Source organism: Pinus tabuliformis, chromosome Q, assembly GCF_031772625.1.
Source record: "Pinus tabuliformis cultivar Carrire ecotype Pingquan chromosome Q, CPIR1, whole genome shotgun sequence".
Classification (NCBI taxonomy): domain Eukaryota; kingdom Viridiplantae; phylum Streptophyta; class Pinopsida; order Pinales; family Pinaceae; genus Pinus; species Pinus tabuliformis.
In genome coordinates this window covers 1360079280-1360101681 of record NC_142296.1, presented here as the reverse complement: position 1 = coordinate 1360101681, position 22402 = coordinate 1360079280, and the positions used below count along the sequence as shown (strand labels likewise).

At 39.3% G+C, this 22402-nt stretch overlaps 1 protein-coding gene across 1 annotated transcript in view; it reads right to left on the bottom strand.

The window, feature by feature from the left end:
• The window catches only part of HVA22K (HVA22-like protein K), a 268589-nt gene extending 252816 nt beyond the window's left edge, over positions 1 to 15773 (bottom strand). Inside the window, exon 1 of the mRNA XM_089383627.1 lies at positions 15507 to 15773. Coding sequence (XP_089239753.1) covers positions 15507 to 15539 — 33 coding nt within the window. The 5' untranslated portion in view covers positions 15540 to 15773. The remainder of the gene's footprint in view (positions 1 to 15506) is intronic.
• Between the last annotated feature and the right edge of the window lie 6629 nt (positions 15774 to 22402).

The window sequence follows — 22402 nt, the reverse complement described above, 5'->3', positions numbered from 1 at the left end:
TAAAAGTTGAATTATTAGAACATGTTTTATTTTTGGGGCTTATGTAGGCCAAGGAGGCTAATTTGAACCCCTCATTAGTGTATAAATACAAGTGAGATGAGTTCATTTGCTCATCATCACTTTGGATTTGAGCTTTTTGGATAAATTTTGATGTGTGGATATTGGTTTATCTTATCTTGGAGTTTCTCTTTTGTCAATTGTGGATGGTTGGATATATTATGTTACATGTAAGTACATGCTTTTAATGTTATTCTTGTTTTACTTTGTCATATACCTTGAATTGGGATTTTCGCTACTTTTAGGGCTAATTGTTGCATGTGCATTTACTGCTTTAAATTGTGGAATTTTGTCTCTATTATAGCAACTCTCAATGTATGGGCCATGTAATGTGAACGAAATCTCCTACGGGTAATGTTGAAGAATCTAGGACACACATAATTAAGATGATTCTTCGTTACATGATAACAATTTGTGAAGTGTTTTTACATTTTTTTTCTTAGCTTGATCTTCTTGTCATTATTAGTGTGTGTATGTTAGCTTCATCAAACTGCTATCAAAACAAAAGAGACAAGAACACAGATATTTGGCTTTCTACCAAGGCCAAAACCTCTCCCTCTTGGAGAGGAAAACCCACGCAAAATTCTTCTTATAGAGATTCCATTGACGAATACCAAGACCATGACCCTTGACACATTCTGCCTCTCCAAGACCAAGACATCAATCCCTTACTCTGCCACTATTGAGATCATCATCTTCGTTGCACCACTGCATCACTGAGATCTTCATTATTGCTTCTATTTAACATCTGCACCATGACTGCTCCTTGAGATTGCTACCAAGGTGATCTCTACACATTTGAGATCATGATCTTTAAGAACAAGATTAGTTGTACCTTACTGTAGATTGAGATGATGTGTAGCATCATGAGATCATGATCTTTGACATCATTATTGTACCGAGACTTGACTATCATAATTATCACTATTACCAAGACTACAACCATCTTCGTCACTGTTCCTTGATATGCATAGATTGATCAAGATCACAGTCATTACCGAAACATGATTTTGCTGAGACTATATTCATGACTCATATATATATTTCGAGACTAATCCATTCATAGGTGACTTCGTATGAATTAGTGTCAAGATAGTACGTTGTAGAGAGAGTATTAATATATATCTTAAGGTTGCCAGGGGATTGAGTACTCATCACTATAGTGCCGAGACTTTGCCTCTTGATTACTCATGCGAAGATTACAGTGATACCATATCATCCGCAGTCCTCTCCTTCATCCGAGATCTAGTCTTGATTGCTCCTTCAATTTTACAGGTATGTCGAGGGAGATCCGACATGTCGATTGCCCAAGCCGACATGCCCTTTTTAATTACGTATTTAATTTATTTTGGAGCCGACATGAAGATCACCTTATTGTTTTACTTGCAGACTTCTTGTGCTTGCTTTCGGCGGATTGTTCTTGGTCTTGGAGGGCTGCTTTAACATCAATACATTTACATAGGCTCTTAAGGGAGCTTCTCTACACATCACATGACTCTTTGACATAGTAATAGAATCCTAAAGACGTCAAGAAGAAGTCTTTTACCTAGTGACACTTCTTGCTCATGAAACCCATGTAGCAAGGTATACAAGAATAATTTACATCATTTACAAAGATCATGTCATCATGAAGGCCAAACCTAGTTACATTTTCTTCAACAGGTACTTCTATCAACGAATTGACCTTGATAAGCCATATCCTTTGCACATCGAAGTATAAAAGTTGTAAGATTGCTTCTCTTTAACCTAGAAAGCTAGCGAAGTAGTCTTGAGGCCTCCTTGACAAAAAACCAAAGGCCCTCTCGCTCATATTCATCATAGACTCCAATCTCCCAAGACTAAGGCACTAATCTACCACGAGGTGGTCACCTAAAATCCATTTTTTTCACCTTTTCCCAAGTCTAGCCAAGTTGGGTCACCTAGGGCATCATTTTCCTGACAAACTATCCCTCCAAAAAGTTCGATCTCCTAGGGTCTCCTGCATTGGTGTCTCCTCAAGGCCTCCTCCAATTTTGAAGCCATTCCGACGGTGGAGTTGGGAGAAAAGCCAAGCCCTAGCTCCGAGATCAAACTTTGCCCTAGCATCCCCAAGGCTAGTACCTCATAGGATCAATTCAACACCTTCAAGTGAAAATTCTTTCTTTGATCCTTTCCCCCACCTTGTCTAGGGTAAGAACATCATTGGTTGCCATACTCTTTCCTCTTACCCTAGACTGGGTCCACTTGGTCCTGTTCCTTTGAAAAGACAATTCTTCAAGAACCATCCGGGATACCAATTTCAACAAGGATTTTAGGGATTGGGAAACTTCTCACAAGTCATATCCATAAACCTAACCCTCAAATCCTCCCTTCATTTCCCTATAATACATTGTACCTTGCTTAGAAAGAAAGCAAGCTCCATCCTTCAAGCTCTTCTGGGAAAGGGATTATTTGGGTCACTCATATCCATTCATTGATTTATCCCTCATCGGTGACTCCATAATATATCGGATCTCCTCCCATCGGTGAAAGTCCGTAAATAGAAGGGAGCCTTAGCTAAGGTGACAGTGGGCGAAGTCTCCATTTGTTTCCCTTGGTCTAGCATTTGCCCTTTGGTGATCCCCTTTAGGTCCCCTGCTAGTTTGAGCGATAACAAGGTCTTCGATCGTTTCAGAGAGTTTAAAGCTCTCGTGGAGAATGCAACAAGGAAGAAGATCAAAGTGCTTCACTCAAATAATGGTGAAGAATATATTGATAAAGAATTCACAGAATTCTTACGAAGGAAGGCATCAAGAGAGAATGGACAACTCCATATAATCCACAACATAATGGTGTAACGGAGCGAAAAAACAGAACCATTGTTGGAGTTGCAAAGGCTATGTTATATGACCAGACCTACCCAGATTTCTATGGGCAGAGGCATGTAACACGACAATATATATTCAGAACAGGATTCCTCATAGAGCATTGGGGAAGAAAACGCCAGAAGGAGTCTTCACAGGGAAGAAACCAAAGTTAGCCACTTCAGAATTTTTGGCAGCGTTGCTTATTGCCACGTGCCAGATGATAAACGTACCAAACTGGATCAGACTGCAGAAGGGGTTCTTCGTTGGGTACAGCGAAACCTCAAAGGCATACATGTCGATTTGTGTAGCTTGGGAGGTACTCCAAGCCCTAGGGTTCAAGGTTTGGAGGGAAAAGCACCACAAGGGTCACTTGTGGGCTTGGAACCCAAGTATGGGGTTTTGCACCCAATTGTGTTTGGGGCAACTTCAAGAGCACAATTCTACATGTGATGGCATGAGATGATAGAGGGTAGAAAGAAGAATCTAATGCTTTGAGAATCATCGAATTCCGAGTTGTAGAAGTGGAGAAATGAATTTTTGAAGTTGACAATTAATTATTAGTTTTCAAGTCATGTAGGCTTGATGTAAATTAGTCCAATAGATGTGTCTCTTCATCTATTCATTGGAGCCCCTCTTTAGGCTATAAAAAGAGGGTGATGGCATGTTGTTTTAATCATCCAAGTGTGCAACAATCCTCCTAGACAAAACTCGGTGGAGAGAGGAAGCCTAGCCGCAGCAAAGGGTCTTGAACAACGTGGGAGAGGTCTGCTACAAGAGGCTGAGGAGCTGAGGAGTACGGATCTGTTTGGGTGACTGTCTTAGGGCTAAGACAAGATCCAAGGAGTTGTTCAAGGGTCGAGAGTGCAGGGCAAATAGGCTGAGGAGTAAAAGAACATTACGTTGTTGTCTAGGTGAATGTTTGGGCACATTTGTGGAGGTTGTGTACTACAGCAAGTTGTTGTGCTAGGCCGCAAGCCATAGCACACAACTAGAGGCTGCATTAAGGGTTGTCAAGTGTGGACAGCACCTATAGGAGGCAACATGGGTATAGAGGAGGGTCTCCAAGGTGGACCGCAACCCTTGAAGGGCTTGTTCGCTGACTATAGGATGAAACTAGGGCTGCAGTACGTGCCCTAACCAAGAGTGCATCGAACAGCAATGTTGCAGCAATGTTTTATGGAGGAACGTTGGGTCAAGATGTGACCAGTTTGGATCAAATTGACTTGCAGCCTGTGGAAGCCAATTTGGAGGCGAGATTGGGTGATCGTGTGTCTTCATCGATGCAGATTTCGCAGTGATTGGATTGGGTGTCATTGATCTAATTGGAGGGCAGTGTGTTGGCTACCCAAAGTAGCCCTAAAGCAGCATACAAGAAGGATGTTGTTGGTGCGTGATTGGGTGAAGTTTGCAACCTAAAGAGTAGCTCTTTAATGGACGAAAGAAGCTACTAGAAGGCAAATTGAAGCTCGAGAATTAGGCCTACCCAGAGAGCAAATTTATGAGCCCGTGTACATGCAGGAGAAGTGACATGCAGCATTGTTAGGTGACAGCCCTCCTGGAGTCTCGATGTGTTGTCCTTTGAAGGACTAAGGGGCAGCTAGTGAGTAGTACGGAAGCAAAGGACCGACAGGACAAGATACAACATAGAAGTTGCAACGAAGTTTGTCATTATATCTTGTATACCATAGACTATTGTATTATTCAAATTTGGTTTAATATAACGAAGATTGGTGACCGACAGGACAAGATACAACATAGAAGTTGCAACAAAGTTTGTCATTGTATCTTGTATACCATAGACTATTGTATTATTCAAATTTGGTTTAATATAACGAAGATTGGTGATTGTACAATATTGTACAATTTTGTTAAAAAGTTTGTATATTTGTGCATATGTGATTTACTGCTTTATATTTCCGCTGTGCAAAGTAGTTTATGGTTGAGATTCTTGGTTTGGTAGCATCAGTGATTTTAAGACTCTAACCTAGACCCAAGGTCGTGGAAATTCAACATGGTATCGAAGTGTGTTTGAGCTACTTTGGAAGTAAGTAAATCAGAGTTGTGCGCAGTGAAGGGGAGTTGGTCACATTGTAAGTGAAGGGCTCACTACAATGTCGAAGTTGTAGGCAAGTCTCCAGTATGAGGACAGGTTGGAGGGGTTGTCCAACTATAGTCCTTGGAAGGAAAGGATCAAGTTGGTCTTGCAGGTCAACAGGCTCTGGGAGTTTGCCGAGAAAGAGATCAAGAAGCCAACCGACCCTAAGGAGCTAGAAATATATGAAGATTTGGATGCGAGGGCAAGATTGATCATCCTAGATGGTGTGAAGGATGCCCTAATACCTCATTTGTCCGAGAAGAACAATGCACATGAGATGTGGATGGCTCTTCAGAATTTGTTCCAGAATAAGAACAAGAACCGGGTACTGGTATTGGAGGATAAGTTGAAGTCCACCAAGATGATAAAGGGTGAAAGTGTGACCTCGTATCTGACGAGATTGTCTCAGGTCAAAGATGAGCTTGTTGCCATCAGTGTGTCTACCTCAGATGAAGATATGGTAAGGATTGCCATGAAAGGGTTCACTGAGGATTAGAAGCTCTTCACCAAAGGGATCATTGCCAGTGAGAAGCTGCCAGACTGGGATAGGTTGTGGGATGACTTCATTCAGGAAGAGTTGTGAGACGAGGATCTTCATTCAAAGAAGCAGTCTTCAGATGATGACATGGCACTTGCAGCACAAATGAAGGGCAAGCAAAAGAAGGACTTGAATAAAGTCAAGTGTTTCAACTGTGGCAAGATGGGTCATTATTCGTCGAGATGTCCGATGCAGAAGAAGGAAGATGATGAAAAGAGGAAAGGAAAGCAGGTCGCCAGTGTTGCCACTTCCGCTGAGATAGATGATCTCACCAGGAGATTGGACGAGGAGGACTTTGCTCTAATTTCTCATTTCTCGCAGGGTACTATCAATGAGGATGGAAGGTACGTGGACAATGGTATGACGAAGCATATGACAAGGTCACAGGAGGTTTTTGAGACTCTAGCTGAATGGGACTCGAAGTTGCACAAGGTGTTGGGCAACAAGAGTCAATTGGAGATCCGAGAATCGGGTGTTGTGCTATTCAAAATGGAGACAGGACATGTGATGCGGGTTTAGGATGTACCGTATGTACCAAGACTCAGACATGGCGTGATTCCTATCTCAATTATCTATCGGAAAGGGTTTGAGGTCTTGTTCCAGGATGGGAAGGCAAGACTCAGGCCTAGAGGCTCTAAGTCCGATGGGATTACACTCGGAGTTAGAGAGCATGGTCTCTACAGGTTGACGGGAAAACCTGTCGATCATGGAAAGAAGCAGGTGGAGCAAGCATAGGTTCCAGAGAAGCAGAAGCAGGTGCAGGTGCAGGCTTCAGAGGAGCAAGTACAGGTTCCTGAGAAGGTCCAGGTTCCAAAGACTCAGAGGGAGTCAAGTTCGAGAGGGAGCTTGCAGATTCAAAAGGAGACTCTATAGTCCAAGAAGAGCACGTGGTTAGTGGGGAGCAAGGGTGCTCCTACAACTGCCAAGAAGGAATCATGGAGAGAGTGGAAGACGTTACAAGATAAGAAGAAGAAGCAGGGTGCTTCCAGCAGTGACAGCGACACTTCCAAGAAGGGCGTAATTCACTGTACAAGGATTGTTGCGATTTTGAGTGCCAGGAGTTGGGCAAGTGTTGTGAGCAATGATGATGATGACGAGTTACTTCCTAGTCTTGGAAGTACCTCCCTCACTAAGAGGGAGTGTTGATTTGTGTAGCTTGGGAGCTACTCCAAGCCCTAGGGTTCAGGGTTTGGAGGAAAAAGCACCACAAGGGTCACTTTTGGGCTTGGAACCCAAGTATGGGGTTTGCACCCAATCATGTTTGGGGGAATTCCGGGAGCACATTTCTACATGTGATGGCATGAGACAATAGAGGGCAGAAAGACGAATCTAATGCTTCGAGAATCGTCAAATTCCGAGTTGTAGAAGTAGAGAAATGAAATTTTGAAGTTGACAATTAATTATTGGTTTTCAAGTCATGTAGGCTTGATGTAAATTAGTCCAATAGATGTGTCCCTTCATCTATTCATTGGAGCCCCTTTTTAGGCTATAAAAAGAGGGTGATGGCATGTTGTTTTAATCATCCAAGTGTGCAACAATCCTCCTAGAAAGAACTCGGTGGAGAGAGGAAGCCTAGCCGCAGTAGAGGGTCTTGAACAGCGAGGGAGAGGTCTGCTACAAGACACTAAGGAGCTGAGGAGTACGGATCTGTTTGGGTGACTGTCTTAGGGCTAAGAGAAGATCCAAGGAGTTGTTCAAGGGTCGAGAGTGCAGGGCAGATAGGCCGAGGAGTAAAAGAACATTACGTTGTTGTCTAGGTGACTGTTTGGGCACATTTGTGGAGGTCGTTTACTACAGCAAGTTGTTGTGCTAGGCCGCAGGCCATAGCACACAGCTGGAGGTTGCATTAAGGGTTGTCAAGGGTGGACAACACCTATAGGAGGCAGCATGGGTATAGAGGAGGGTCTCCAAGGTGGACCGCAACCCTTGAAGGCTTGTTTGCTAACTATATGATGAAACTAGGGCTGCAGTACGTGCCCTAACCAGGAGTGCAGCAAACAGCAGTGCAAACAGTGTTGCAGCAGTGTTTTGTGGAGGAATGTTGGGTCAAGAGGTGACCGGTTTGGATCAGATTGACTTGCAGCCTATGGGAGCCAATTTGGAGGTGAGATTGGGTGATCATGTGTCTTCATCGGTGCAGATTTCGCAGTGATTGGATTGGGTGTCATTGATCTAATTGGACGGCAGTGTGTTGGCTACCCAAAGTAACCCTATAGCAACATACAAGAAGGACATTGTTGGTGCGTGATTGGGTGAAGTTTGCAGCCTAAAGAGTAGCTCTTTGATGGACGAAAGAGGCTACTAGAAGGCAGATTGAAGCTCAGGAATTAGGCCTACCTAAAGAGCAGATTTATGAGCCCGTGTACATGCAGCAGAAGTGACATGCAGCATTGTTAGGTGGCAGCCCTCCTGGAGTCTCGATGTGTTGTCCTTTGAAGGACTAAGGGGCAGCTAGTGAGCAATACGAAAGCGAAGGACCGGTAGGACAAGATACGACATAGAAGTTGCAGCGAAGTTTGTCATTGTATCTTGTATACCATAGACTGTTGTATTATTCAGATTTGGTTTAATATAATGAAGATTGGTGATTGTACAATTTTGTTAAAAAGTGTGTATATTTGTACCTATGTGATTTACTGCTTTATATTTTTGTTGTGCAAAGTAGTTTATGGCTAAGATTCTTGGTTTGGTAGCATCAATGATTTTTAGACTCTAACCTAGACCCAAGGTCGTGGAAATTCAACAATACGGAATCTACACCCCTAGCAATAGGAAGATTGTAGTAAGGCAAGAAGTGAAGTTCATGGAGGACTGAGCTTTGAGGAGATCTCGTGAGATCCTGCAGGTGATCAGAATCAATCAGCAAAAGCTCCTTTGGTCTGGCAGCAGGGGCAGCCAGTAGGACAGGCAGTTGGACAGTCACAAGGATCGAGTACTGTGACCAGTACCAGTATTTCCTCAGGTGCAGGAAATCCAGAGAGTTCTAAGGAAATGGAGCAGCAGAGGCAGAATGAGGAGGAGATGGTTGAACCTCCCACGACTAGTGGTCGAGCCAATAGAGAGATTCGTCAGACATTGAGAGATGCAGAGGAGTTTATTGGAACTCCTAGGACGAACAAAAGACAGCACAGACAGCCTGACAGATACCAAGCATTGGTAGCTCAGGTTGCAGAACCTTCCAGCTTTCAAGAGGCCGCACAGCATCAGGTATGGGTAGATGCCATGGTAGAAGAATATAGCTCTATCATGACGAATGATGTTTGGGAGGTAGTGCCAAGGCTAGAAGACAAATCAATTGTAGGTTCTAGACGGATCTACAAGATCAATTATGATGCAGACAGCAGTGTGGATAAATACAAGGCTAGGTTTGCGGCAAAGGGGTATGCACAGAAAGAAGGGATAGATTATGAGGAGACCTTCGCCCCAGTTGCCAGATACACTTCTATCTGGTCAGTTATATCCCTAGCAGCTTAGATGGGATGGCAGATTCACCAAATGGACGTCAAGACAGCCTTCTTGAACGGGGTGATAGAGGAAGAAGTGTACATAGAATAGCCAGAGGGCTTCGAGACTCATGAGAGGCGCACTCATGTGTGCAGACTGAAGAAGGCTCTATACAGACTCAAGCAAGCTCCCAAGCATGGTATGGTAGGATTGACAGCTACTTGCAGCAGATGGGATTCGTCAAGAGTGACGCAAATCCCAACCTTTATTATTTGATGGTAGAGGGTGAGCCACTCATTCTAGTTTTGTACGTGGATGATCTCCTTTTGAAAGGATCATCGGGGCTCATAGAGGACTACAAGACGAACCTGGCAGTAGAGTTCGACATGAAGGATTTGGGGTTGATGCACCATTTCCTAGGATTAAAAGTTTGGTAGGAGGATGGGGAGATCTTCCTTGGACAAGGGAGCTACAAATATTCTGAAGAGGTTCAAAATGCAGGATTACAGACCCATGTCTATGCCCATTGATCACCAACTGGAAGAAGATAGATGCATCAAATGACAAGGATGTCGACACCACCTTGTATAGACAACTTATTGGATCTCTCATGTATCTATTCAATAAGAGGCCCCATATTTGCTTCGCAATCAATACCCTTAGTCAATTCATGGGAGAGTCAAAAAGGGTACATTAGGCAGCAGCGAGGCACATTTTGAGGTATGTGTGTGGCACAGTTGAGTATGGGTTGAGATATACCCGAGGAGATGATGTCAGATTATGAGGATTTACAGATGCAAATTGGGAAGGCAATTTAGTGGACAAGAAAAGCGCCTCTGGGTACTGCTTCAGTGTTGGATCAGGGATGGTTTCTTGGTGTAACAGGAAGCAGAAGTCTGTAGCACTGAGCTCTGCAGAAGCAGAGTATATGGCAACAAGCACAACTACGTGCGAAGCTATATGGCTTCAGAAGCTGCTAGTAAGCTTGTTCAGGCAGAGGATGGAGGCAACCAATGTCTACTGTGATAATCAAAGTTGCATAAAGCTCTCTAAGAATCCAGTGTTTCATGACAGGTCGAAACACATAGATATTCGATGTCATTTCATCAGAGATTGTGTACAACGTGGAGCAGTCTAGCTACAGTATGTTCCCACAGAAGTGCAGGTTGCAGACATACTCACGAAAGCTCTAGGAAGAGCTAAGTTCGTCTATTTCAGAGAACATATGGGTATGGTGGAGAACCTGTTTTAGTAACAGAGGCTGATTCTCAGCTGCAGCAACAGCAGATGAGAGGGAGTTGCAGTGCAGATGTAGTGCTGGTAGCAGTATAGCGGGGTCAACAACAGCACAGATGCAGCGTCTATTAGAGTTGCGCAGTAGTTGGTGGGCAGCAATAGTCAGATATCAACAGCGTGACAACAGATGATGCAGAGATAGGGTGTTGTGGCAAAGAGTGCAACACTAGAACACATTCCTCACTAAGAGAGAGTGTTAGTTTTTGTAGCATCGGATGTGTTCTAGCGACGAAATTTGGTGGAGAGGCTAGAATACATGAGATCTCCAAAACCTAGAAATTGTTTATGGAAATTCCACCTAGAAATGACTTAATTAAATTATTAACCAGTTTTTAAATATTTCCTAAGTCTAAACTTAGTATGGTTAATTAATTAATATTAATTAAGTCAAGGCGAGAATCATCTAGAAACTCACACAGATCGATCTAGAGATGATCTTAGCCATCGATTATGTTTTAATCTTGGCCATTGGTGCTCCAACAAAGGATTGCAAGAGGTGGTCGATGTGGTGATGGAGAATACACTAGTGCAGATACTCAGTTGCCCAGGCAGTTCAATTTTCTTAGTAGCAATAGCTCAGCAGAGAAGATAGGGCCAGAGGGTGAGTAGCAGGTGGAAGAGGAGCGCAGCATCATTCCGAGAGGAAGGTTTCCAATCCCCGAAAGAGGCAAAGGAAGAAAGGTCGAAATTCTCATAGGACCAACGTAAGCTCTACGTAGAGGGTGACGCAAGAGGCTCAACGCAGAGGCTGGGGAGGTAATTTCAGAGGCAGAAAATAGTTGTGGGGTGAGAGAAAATTTCTCACTAGATTTTGCTAGTATTTTCCTCATATTAGATCACCAATTGGGCATCTAAATTATTGTACTCAGAATTGCTGCTAAAGAATAATAATAAAACCCTCATCTGTTGCACCAGTTTTCCCGCTTTGGGTTTTTCTGGGGACAATTGTACAAAAATAACTATGTCAAAATTCTTGTGTGTGTGGTCGAATTTCTCAGTTTCCAGTATCTTATTTTCCGCAATATTTTTATGGTGAAAATTGTAGTTGTGATTTTATTCATTATTTGTCGTAGCAAATAAACTGCATAATTAAATTTTCAATTAAAAGAATAATTTCTAATTGCTGCAATAGATAAAAATTTCACAGTGACTTGTGAGCATGAGTTGGTGAGACAAAGCAATAGAGAGCGCCGATTTGTGTGTGTGAGCTTGTGGTAGGAAGAGTGTGCAAGAGGAGCTTGTGCACAGATTGGTAGAAGCTATTTTTCCCTTGGAAATTGTGCTAGCAATTAGGAGGTATTTCTTAGTTAAATAGGAGCAGCCTATGCGCATAGATTGAGGGAAGCATATTAGGGGCCTTGCAAGTGTTTCAAGCTTAGACAAGCAGAGAAAACCAAATTGGTTTCTAATGAAACAAAGTTGTGTTGTAAGAGATTTGTTGCTCATTTTCTATCAATAAAATTCTCAATCAAGCAGAGGGTTTTCCCAGTTGGGTTCCCTAGAAAAATTGTGTTTTTAATATTGTGTGACTGTGTTCATTTCTGTTCCTATTCCACTGCAAATTAAGTAGAGAAAATTTTGTGTCTTGGGTTACAAGTTAGTCTCAGATTTGTTCATCCAAGCAAATCAGAATTTTCGTGGATTTTCTACACCCAATTTATTGAAGGAACTAGTCATTACGTATTAATCTTTTATAGATTTATCTTTTTCTTATTTGTCATGGTAAACTAGGGTTATGGTTTTGTAAAATCTGCATTAAATAGGATAAAACACCTTAAATGTCATATATCTAGGGTTAGGGTTTGCATCTACAAAGTCAAATGAAAAATATCATCTTTTATGCATTTTTCAACCATAATTCTAGGGCCAACGTCTAGGATTTCCAAGTTGTTTTGTGCATTTCAACCATAGAAAAAATTGTTTTAGCTTTGTTCTTGTTAAGTTTTGCATGTTCTAAAGTGTTAAGATCAATTCTTTAATGAATGTGGCATGTGTTTGGAATCTATCTAAGCATCTTCTAGACCTGTATTAGCCCTTTAGAATTAGTCATAGGTTCTTTGAATCACTACCCCATTTTCACTCGAAGCCCTACCTTATTGAACACATTTCTTGTGGTGTTTAATTAACAGGTTCCTCGAAGGGTATTTAGCCTAGTATTCATTGGGTTATTAATCTGTGAGGTCTATTAGAGAACATTAAGGTGACAATGGTGGTTGATCGCATTGTTGTCCTAGACCTAGAGTGCCTAGTGAGGCTTTGCACTAGGCTACTAGATTTTGCAGTAATAGACCCCACATTCGAGGATTCATAAACTTTTACAAGAAATGTGAAACATTTGAAGGGTGTCTTGAGGAGGTTTAGAGCACCAAAATGTTGAATAATACCTGTTTGGGAATTCGAAGGTTAAAATAGCCTAGGAGTGGTGTAGAAGTGACAATAACAAGTAGAAGGCCAAAAGATCATTGGGAGACTCTAAATCAAAATCCAAATCCAAGGACCTATAGACCCTAGAACCAAACCCCTAAAAACAAAATCCCATGGAAATTCCAATATCCATTGCCTAACACGATGAGGTAAATATCTTGGTTTGTATCCACTAATAGATTGGATATGACTATCTAATTAGTACTAGATATTTAACTATCCACTAATAGTGTTCTAGTCATCATAGTATCATTTTGCAGTAATAGACCCCACATTCGAGGATTCATAAACTTTTACAAGAAATGCGAAACATTTACAAGGTGTCTTGAGGAGGTTTAAACTTTAGAGCACCAAAATGTTGAATAATACCCATTTGGGAATTCGAAGGTTAAAATAGCCAAGGAGTGGTGTAGAAATGACAATAAGAAGTAGAAGGCCAAAAGATCATTAGGAGACTCTCAATCAAAATCCAAATCCAAGGACCTATAAAACCATGAACCAGACCCCTATAAACAAAATCCCCTGGAAATTCCAGTATTGTTAAATTTGGCAACTAGGGCCAAACATCGCTTTGGACAGCTCTTATGAGGCAGCTGATATTTTTCTTGGATTCCTCTTTCCGAGAGGTGTAGCATTAATCTAAAGATCATCCCATTCTGACATGTACAAATGAAGTTGTGAATTTATTTTGATTATGGACAAATTGTCAAGGTCGGCCAGCCATCAAATTAGCCTCCTCCAGCCTTCAACATTGCATATAAATACAAGGTGCCTCCTCCTCATTTTGGCATCTCATCTCATTCATCTTTCTCTCTCTCATCTTGATTGGGTACAGATTTTTGGGCCTCTCTTTCTCCACACATGCGAAAGGAACACTGTCTTTTCTAGCTGTTGCGTTGACCAGATTTGACCAAAATTTCAGAAGGCCAAAATTTCAGGAGGTTGGCTTTGACCAGCGTTGACCCTGTTTGACTTCAGTTTTGTGAGGGAGACTTTTGTTTGGGCAGGCCGCTGTTTTGGGCACAAAACCGACACAAATTGACCCCTGCGTTGACCAGCGTTGGCTACCCTAATTCAAGTTGTTGGGTTGACTTTTGTTGACCAAATTTGACTAGTTATTTTCGGACTGTTTTGCACTGCATTATCTTGCTGTTGGAGGCTGAGCTGACCAAGGTTGACCGAGCTGTTTTGGAGGTCAATTTCAGCCCTATTGACCAGCGTTAACTTTCTGGTTAGGGCTTTATGTTTCTGTTGTTTTGCTGATCAGTTTGTGCAGGTGAATATTGTAAATTGTACTCTCTCTCTGCTGAACTTTTGAAGAATTATAAGACGAATTGATCAAGGATTTCCCCACATTGGGGTTTGTCCCTGGCTGGTGCCATATCTTGTGTCCTCTTGTGTTGGCTTGTCTTCTACTGTTATTGTTTATGTTCTATCTGCATTTTACTATCAAGTTGATGTGATTGTTATACTGGATATGATATTGGGCTAATAAAGAAAATTGAAGTAAAATTGCTCTAAGCATAGAACATACCATTGTTATCCTAAAATTTAACAAATATCCATTGCCTAGCATGATGAGGTAAATATCTTGGTTTGTATCCACTAACAGATTGGATATGACTATCTAATTAGTACTAGATATTTAACTATCCACTAATAGTGTTCTAGTAATCATAGTATGATATCAAAGTAAGTTATGAGCCTCTAGTTCTAACATTGGCCATATTATTTGGTATATATTATTCGAGACTACTTGATGCAAACTCCAATGGACAACCCTCGACAATAGAGCATAGACTTTTGGATCAAAGAAGGGTTCCTTATTGCCAAGATAAATAGAAGGAATTTGGGCCCATTGAGTAAACAACCAAAGAGAATGATTGAAGAATTGAGATTCTTTATAATATGCACCTTAACTTCATAAGCAACTAGCAATTTGTCAAATAATGAAATGGAATAGTACACACAACATGGAACCATAGCCAGTCAACCAAAGTGATTGCAACGGAGATGGTAGCCAAGCATAACAACTTTTGAAGTCATTATCTTTCCTACTTTGGTTATGGCAATACCCATGACGCATGTGGGAGAAACATGAGATGGATCTCATCCTTGAAAAACTCAACTAGGTGCAAGGAGTTCCTTAAGCTGAGAATGTCATTATGGGAGTTCGTGTCATACTTTCAGTAGCACTAGGGTTTGTTTATGGTAGGGTTTGTTTATGGTCTCTTCACAGATAATTCACCCACTTCTAACTCTATAGATAAAAGCAGAGATGAGAAACTAGAAAAAAAAATTGCAGATTTCAAATAAGTCATGTTAGGCTATGCAACAAATGTCTCGAAAAATCGTCATAAGTGTCTCAAAAATTCGTAAGCTTGCCGGTCCCGAACCACGACAAGGATGTGGATAACTAAAAAATTGTAAATTATCGGAAAAAAATTGTGCACGACTGTGAATATCGTTTCCTCGAAGTTGTTGACAAATAAAACAATGTGCTATAAAAACATGAAATTTTCACTTCTGGCTTGGTTCCACTGAATTCAGTAGACGGTGAAAATTTACAACGAAATCACCACACCAGTAAATCCAGCCAACTCAGACAGCATACTTCGTGAGAATAGAATTGTCAGATAAATGTTTCGACGGGACACAGAACACTGAAATTCAAAATTTATACTAATTTTTCACGTGCGGAAACAGGCTTCTTGAACAATTTATTAATGGATGCACAGCGATAAGGTTTAATTTTGTAGTAATTTCATAAATTAAGGTTTAGTTCGCGGAATAAACTTATATTGGGTTTAGAAATGAGACTACATACCTCTCCGGCAACAGACGAGCTGAGAAGCGCCATAATTGGCCGAGGGTTCTCCGGAAAAGACTAGATCAAAATCATATCATTTGACTTAACAAAATGGAGATTGCAGTAATGAATCCTTGCACCTCTTCCACAATGACCGATCTCTCGCAAAGCCCTGATCCTGCAATTTGATCGGTTAAAACTGCAACTTTGGGGGTTTACTTCATACATGTGGTACCGCCTACTTTTAAGCCTCATTCAAATAAAGCATGAATTTATACTGATTAATTGTGTATCGAGAGAAGCAATCTATTTCTTATGCGTAAAAATAATCATTTAATAATATAAAACGGAAACAATATAGTTTAACGTATTTTTTTGGGGTTCGTCAGTTTGTTCATGAGCCGTGAACTACTTTATAGGTAAGAAATTGTGATATAGGGTAATTAAGTGATTTGTGTTTATGGGATTTTGAAACTAGGATCTTAAATACAATGGGTGTTTTAATAATGCACCTTGTTATCATTTATTCAATGTTTTGTTAATAAATTAGCATATATTTTGTGATTTTTCTTGTGTCTAATAGGTTTATGTTAAAACGAGCGATGGCAAGTGTAGGGGCTCCTTGATCTCCATTGAAAAATAGAATTTGTTTGATGTGGTATTGGGAATCTTAGTCACAAATTTCAAAGGAAAAGGAAAATTGTCTTATGCCTAGATATTAGGAATCTCATCCAACAACCAAGCAAAAGTATACGCATTATTGTAAGGATTGGGTTTTGTTATGAACGTATAAGTTTAATTTTTAAGAGTGGTGGAAGGCTCAAGCATAATCATTCAATTGATTATAAAAAAATCATTTCCAACCTGCTACAAATTAGTTTCTATCCTAATCTGAGCTTGACAAGAGATTATTAGAATTCAAAATATATCATTTTATCAAGTATTATGGGGTAACCATCATTGAGTAGATTCTTTAGGCAATAAGGCAATGGGATTAAAAATGGGGGAGCTCAAGGATAATGGTTAATTAAACAATACCTTAAACAATTTCATACAATTTTTTTCCTAGAAAATATCTTTATATTCCATGTAAGACATATACATGTTTTGGTCCTTAATGAACTGCTCAGACTCAACAACAAGGTTCGAAGTCATTACAACAATGTTCATCATGTCACTTGCAGGAATTGACCCTCATTGGGGAGGGTAGCAATCATTCCTCCCAACCATTCGAAATAAACCCAATTGACAAAACAATTTCATACATTTAATGGCAAGTAGCATTGAATTCCAATTGTCTATCACGCACTTGTACCACTTCCAAGGCAAGACAATAAATAGAATGAGGCCTTAGCCCCCCCTCCTCTCCCCCCCCATGCATGCTCAAACTCTAGGAGATGGTGGAATTTGAATGTTGTAGTATCGTTTACCCAAGGCAATGTGGGATTATGGAGTGTTGGCTTATTGTGAGGTGTTGGAAAGAATGTGGGAATCCACTCTACCTAGTTAGTCTCTACCCAACACACACTTTGATTGACAAGTTAGTGGTTAGTGTTTTCATAATTTGCTTGCTCTTAGTGTCTCTACTTCCATTTGTTTGTAAAATCTAAATTCCAAGCATTTTAATCCATTGGTTTCATTCTTACTCTGGTTTTATGATTTCTACTATTGTTTTTTCTAAGTTTTGTGTTTTTTTCTCACAATAAATCTTAGGTTCAAGATTATGGGTCTATCGAATTTTTAAGCTACAACTTTCCCTTGTGGATTTGTCCATACTTTTTGAATGAGCAATTATCAATCATTGAGATTTGCATTGTATCTTTTATGTTCCTGCATTGTACCTTTTATATTCATGCATTGTATTTTTTATAGTAGACCGTTTGGTTCCATTGTACTCAACAGTCCCTTTGACCTACTTTGTGGTCATTAGTTGGACATAAATATAAATATCTTATCTTATCTTATGGAGGAATTTTTAGTCTCATGAATAAATGACACAAAGTAATAAAACATGTATATTTCATATTACTTCTAAAGTCCATGAAAGTGAACAATGTATCTCCTAATTTCCATCTATGATGAATACTCTAATTCAAGTTAAACATCAACTTTTCATTCTTGAAGCATAATGTTGTATGATAAGGAACTTGGTCGTGAATTTGCAAAAAGATGCTCAGTTTGGACTAATTCATTAAGGATATAGAAATTAAAGACTGAGAATCAATACCAACGAACACAGGCCTAAAAGAGCTACAAGTTGCCATATATTTTATTAAGTAAATGTTCTTTAAGATTATCTATGTTCTTAAATCTAGTATAGAATCTATAGCAATAAGAACTAAAAATTTTGCTAATAAAGGTGCATTTTTTTTACTAGGACGAGAATTTTTGGAGAATTTGTAACTTTGAAAGATCAGTTGCCACTATTACACCACATACACCTATTTCATAAATGCCACAAACGGGCCAGTTACAACATGTCTCTAAATACTTGAACTCATGTATTTAAGGAAACAATTTTTTTACCAAACCACTTGAGCTAAGATCTTTCAACACCAATAGAGATACATAAGTTCTATAGTTTCTCCTATATATTTTTTATTTGTTTAAAACTAGTGGACCTTTAATATGTTGTACTAGTGCTTTTTAGCTATATTAGAGCAATTTTGATATATAAATTATCTAGTATTGTTTTTTTTAACGATTTAGATTAAAATGGAGCTATGCTAGTTTTATTCTTATGGTCGGTCTTTTATTATTATTAATAAGGATGATAATTTGTGTGTGTATATTTGCACATCCCGTAATCATGTTTAATGTCAATTTCTTGAATTTTGTATTTTTTTTTGTGTAGGTGTAGAGTTGTTCAACATTTTGAGTGGTCTCACCACCCATCATCAGGGACTCAAGCAGAAAAAGTGGATCAAAAAGAGAGTGTTGGTATGGTTATAAAGGGAGAAACATCAATGTGAATGTTAATATGACTGTTAAATAGATTGAATAAATACACAAAATTTATTGAAAATTGACAATGGAAAAAGATTTTGACCATTAACCAAATAATTAAAAAGGAAAATTTTGTCCATAGAGAAATAAGAGTACCTTAATGATTCAATTAGATAGACTAAATTAATAATCATTATTAGTAGGATGATGTTAATAATATAATTTATTGTTTTTAATATCAATACTAATTAAAATTGATTATACGAATAATAAGTCATTCAAATATGTAAATAATACAAATAATTTTAGTAATTAATAAACATTTAAATGAACACAAATTACTCTAATAGTTATAGATCAAGATTAGGGATGGGAATGACAAAGCGAGAGGGGACAAAATTAATTAAAAGGGAAGAAATAGAGGAATAGTGGAGAGTAGGAATTAAGTTTAATATAATGTATAATCTCAATTATCAATATGAAAGATGGAAGAATGATTATAGTAGAGAAATTAACGAACCATGGGTAAATGCAAGCAAAAATTAGAAGAACAAGGAAAGGGGAATATTAGCATTCACATTGATGTTTCTTCCTTTTTAACCACCCAACATTGTTTTCCAATCCATTATTCTTTACTTGAGTCCTTAAAGATGGGTTGTGAGACCACTCGAAATGTCAGACAACTCTAAACGTACACATAGCAAAATTCCAAAAATTGACATTAAAGGATGATAATTTATAACCACCCTCCTCCCACACTTACCCAAGTTCACTGGTCCACCAGGATAAATATGTGACAAAGAGTTACTATGATATGACTCCACCTCCTAGGTACAGTTAAGTAAGTAGAATCGACAAATCAAAACCTTATTGACCTTCCTTAGGAGCTATAGGACCCACAAGAGCTAAACCACCCCTCCAGGTGCCCAAACCCTAAGTCAGATTGCTTTTTCACTGGCCTGGACTCCTAGTCGCATGCATAAGCCTACATCCATGCGACTGTAGACCTCCAGTCGCATGCATAAGCCTGCCTCTCAGCTACTGTAGTCTAATTTACTCAGTTCTGTGCCTATGACCCGATATCTAAGCCACTTTTTTAGGGCTAGGATCCAAACCTCTGCCCAAAACTTGATAGAACTTTCCAAAATGATGAATAACACTAGGACAAATCCATTAACATAAAATTAGATATGAACTTAACCTAACAAGGCCTATCCATGACAGGAATTCTGTTAAACACATTGTAAACATACAATCTACAGCTCATAAATACATTTTTGAACATATGGGCCCCATGCTTATCTGAAAATCAATAAGAAGGTCTAATTCCTTATCATAATAGTTGCAAGGACATCTATTAGGTCATGCATCCAATAACCATTCACTTAATAATCAAAACATGATGGGATCCATAACTAAATTTTGTCATAAAACTATGCATATACCCAGCATATAACTAGGACAGTAACGATGATATAGCAACCATCAAAGCCACATAGTAACAAGTATAAATACTCATGAATTACAAGAGAAAAGGGGTGCATATCAACATATGCAAATCCAACCAATTTAGGGACTTCCATGTACCACCTAACCATAGATTGGGCTGAAACAAAATCTCTCTTTCAGCCAACCACCCATGTGCCATATTCTAAGCATGAATGTAGGATCTCATGGAATAACCAAAACAAAACCCAACCAGGGCTTCCAAAGGCCAAACCGCGTCAACCCTCAACCATTGATTCCACCTCATGGTCGAACATCACTAACCATCACCAAATCGGTCTCCACCCAAGGTGTCCAGGACTCCAGAGCGTTTGTTCCAACCCGGCTCCAGGACTAGTAACGTAACTCAACCCATTAGGGGCTCCAGAGCATTTGTCCAACCAAGGCTTGTAGGACTAGTAACTTAACCCAAGTTGTTTCAGGGCTTCCAAAACGTTTGTCCAATCAAGGCTCCATAAACTAATCACTCAACCCACAGCCATAAGGAACATGAGTACCAATCAAAACAAATGGGAAAACCCACAACACCATGGCTATACAGGAAATGGAAAGGCGAGGTAAAAATCGTTGTCAATCTAGGCAATACTCCATGCCAATGACAGATCATAACCAAATAACCACATGCATGCCAAAACTAGCAAGGAAATCATACATGCAACTCGATACGTGCAAAGCAAACCCGTTGTAGTTGTTGATCCCGCTGCCCCCTTATGATTTATTGCTTTTCCTTTTCCTTCTTTTCCAAATTCAATGAAACTAGAGTGCTCCAAGCATGTTCCAATAATGCTCCAATATTTCTCTAAGTGTGCAAGAGCAAGAGAGAGAGAGAGAATAAAAGAGATTTCCACCATAGAACTGTCAAATGCTTAACCAACAAAAGGTATGTACTGATCTTATCATTGAGGCTTCTATTTTCTTCATTTTCCTCTATTTTTCCTTCAATTTTTCTCACTTGCAATTATGTAACCTTTCACCTTCCTTTTCTCCTATTTTCCTTTATTTCATAAATAAAATGCCAATTAATGCCACTTTGTATTTGCCAATGCCTTTGCAAATTTCCATATCCATTAATTAATCACCAATGGTCCCCATCACTATGTTTTTGCCCAACATTCAGCTTGGAATACATGTCCCATGACCTTGGTCTTATTTTGCCTTTATTAACTTTATTACATGGATTTTTAACCGGGGTTATTACATAATTATTGTTGTCCATTGTCCACTAAGACCAATTTGATTATTATATTTTGAGAAAAATGATAAGGTCTTAATTGGTTTGATTTTATATTTGTTTGTTATGCTTAGAAATATTTGAGAGGATTTTCCCTAGTTCTCCTTAGTTTTTATGAGTTAAGAGTTTAGGAAGATCAAGTAGAGTAACAAATATTTTGAAATTGAGATTTAATGTGCATATATGCAAGATATTCTAAGAGAAACTATCTTTCACTCTATGTTTGTAGTTTCACAAATATGAAAAATTATTTTGTCCCTCAACATTTTAGGAATTGTTTAATGTCATGCTTAATAATATAACCAATAAGAACTTGTTCTTATTTTAGTAATGTGAGGTTAATGAGCTCTTTATAGTACCTTAATTTTCTCTTATCTTTTATTTCTTCATTACACTTCAATTTCTCCTTAAATTTAGATGTGATAGTATTTCCAATGATAACAATATTAAGTGGTGCAACCCCCTCTTCAACTCTCCAATAGTTTGGCCAAGACTCGTTGTCCTTATGCCAATGTTTTCAGAGCTATATGTGGCTTTCACTGTAATTTGAAACAAACCTTGGAAGCCTCTTATCTTTTATGTTTGTTTTCTTATATATCTTAGTTGTACAAGGAACAAAATGAAAGGCGGGAAAGTAAATGGAACACACACAAAAATATAGTAAATGGCATAGTAATATAATGAAAAACCAACTTCTATTTATAAACAAAATAACAAAACATCATATAATGTAATATGGCTAGAATGGTGGTAGCTTACTCTAAAAAGCGAGAAATGGTGGCTATGCACATTCATAAAAGGTTATTATGAGATGTCAAAAGAATGATTTATCAATGTTGAGGGTCCAAAACACTAACCCTAGAAGATGAAGCGCCAAAAGGTTTGCAAGCCTTGAGGTGGTTAGTTGGTATGCCAACTTCTCGAGGGTGTAAGATTTGCATACAATCTTTGTTTGGGGTGCATAATAGCTCATTGGAAAGAACTATCTGAGGATTACAACTTTGTCTACCAGCATAGAATGTCATGGCAATCCCTTCCCTACCCCACTCCTCACCTCCCCCATTCACCCACCACCTCCCCACTCTACCCCACGTCCCCCACCCTGACCCACTCATAAATGGCCAAAAACATCATTAAGCTCACAAATGGCCATGAAAGTTTGTCACCCAAAACCATAGAAAATCTATTATGAAGATAGAAAACCATTGAGTTAATGGAAGAGATGAGTAGC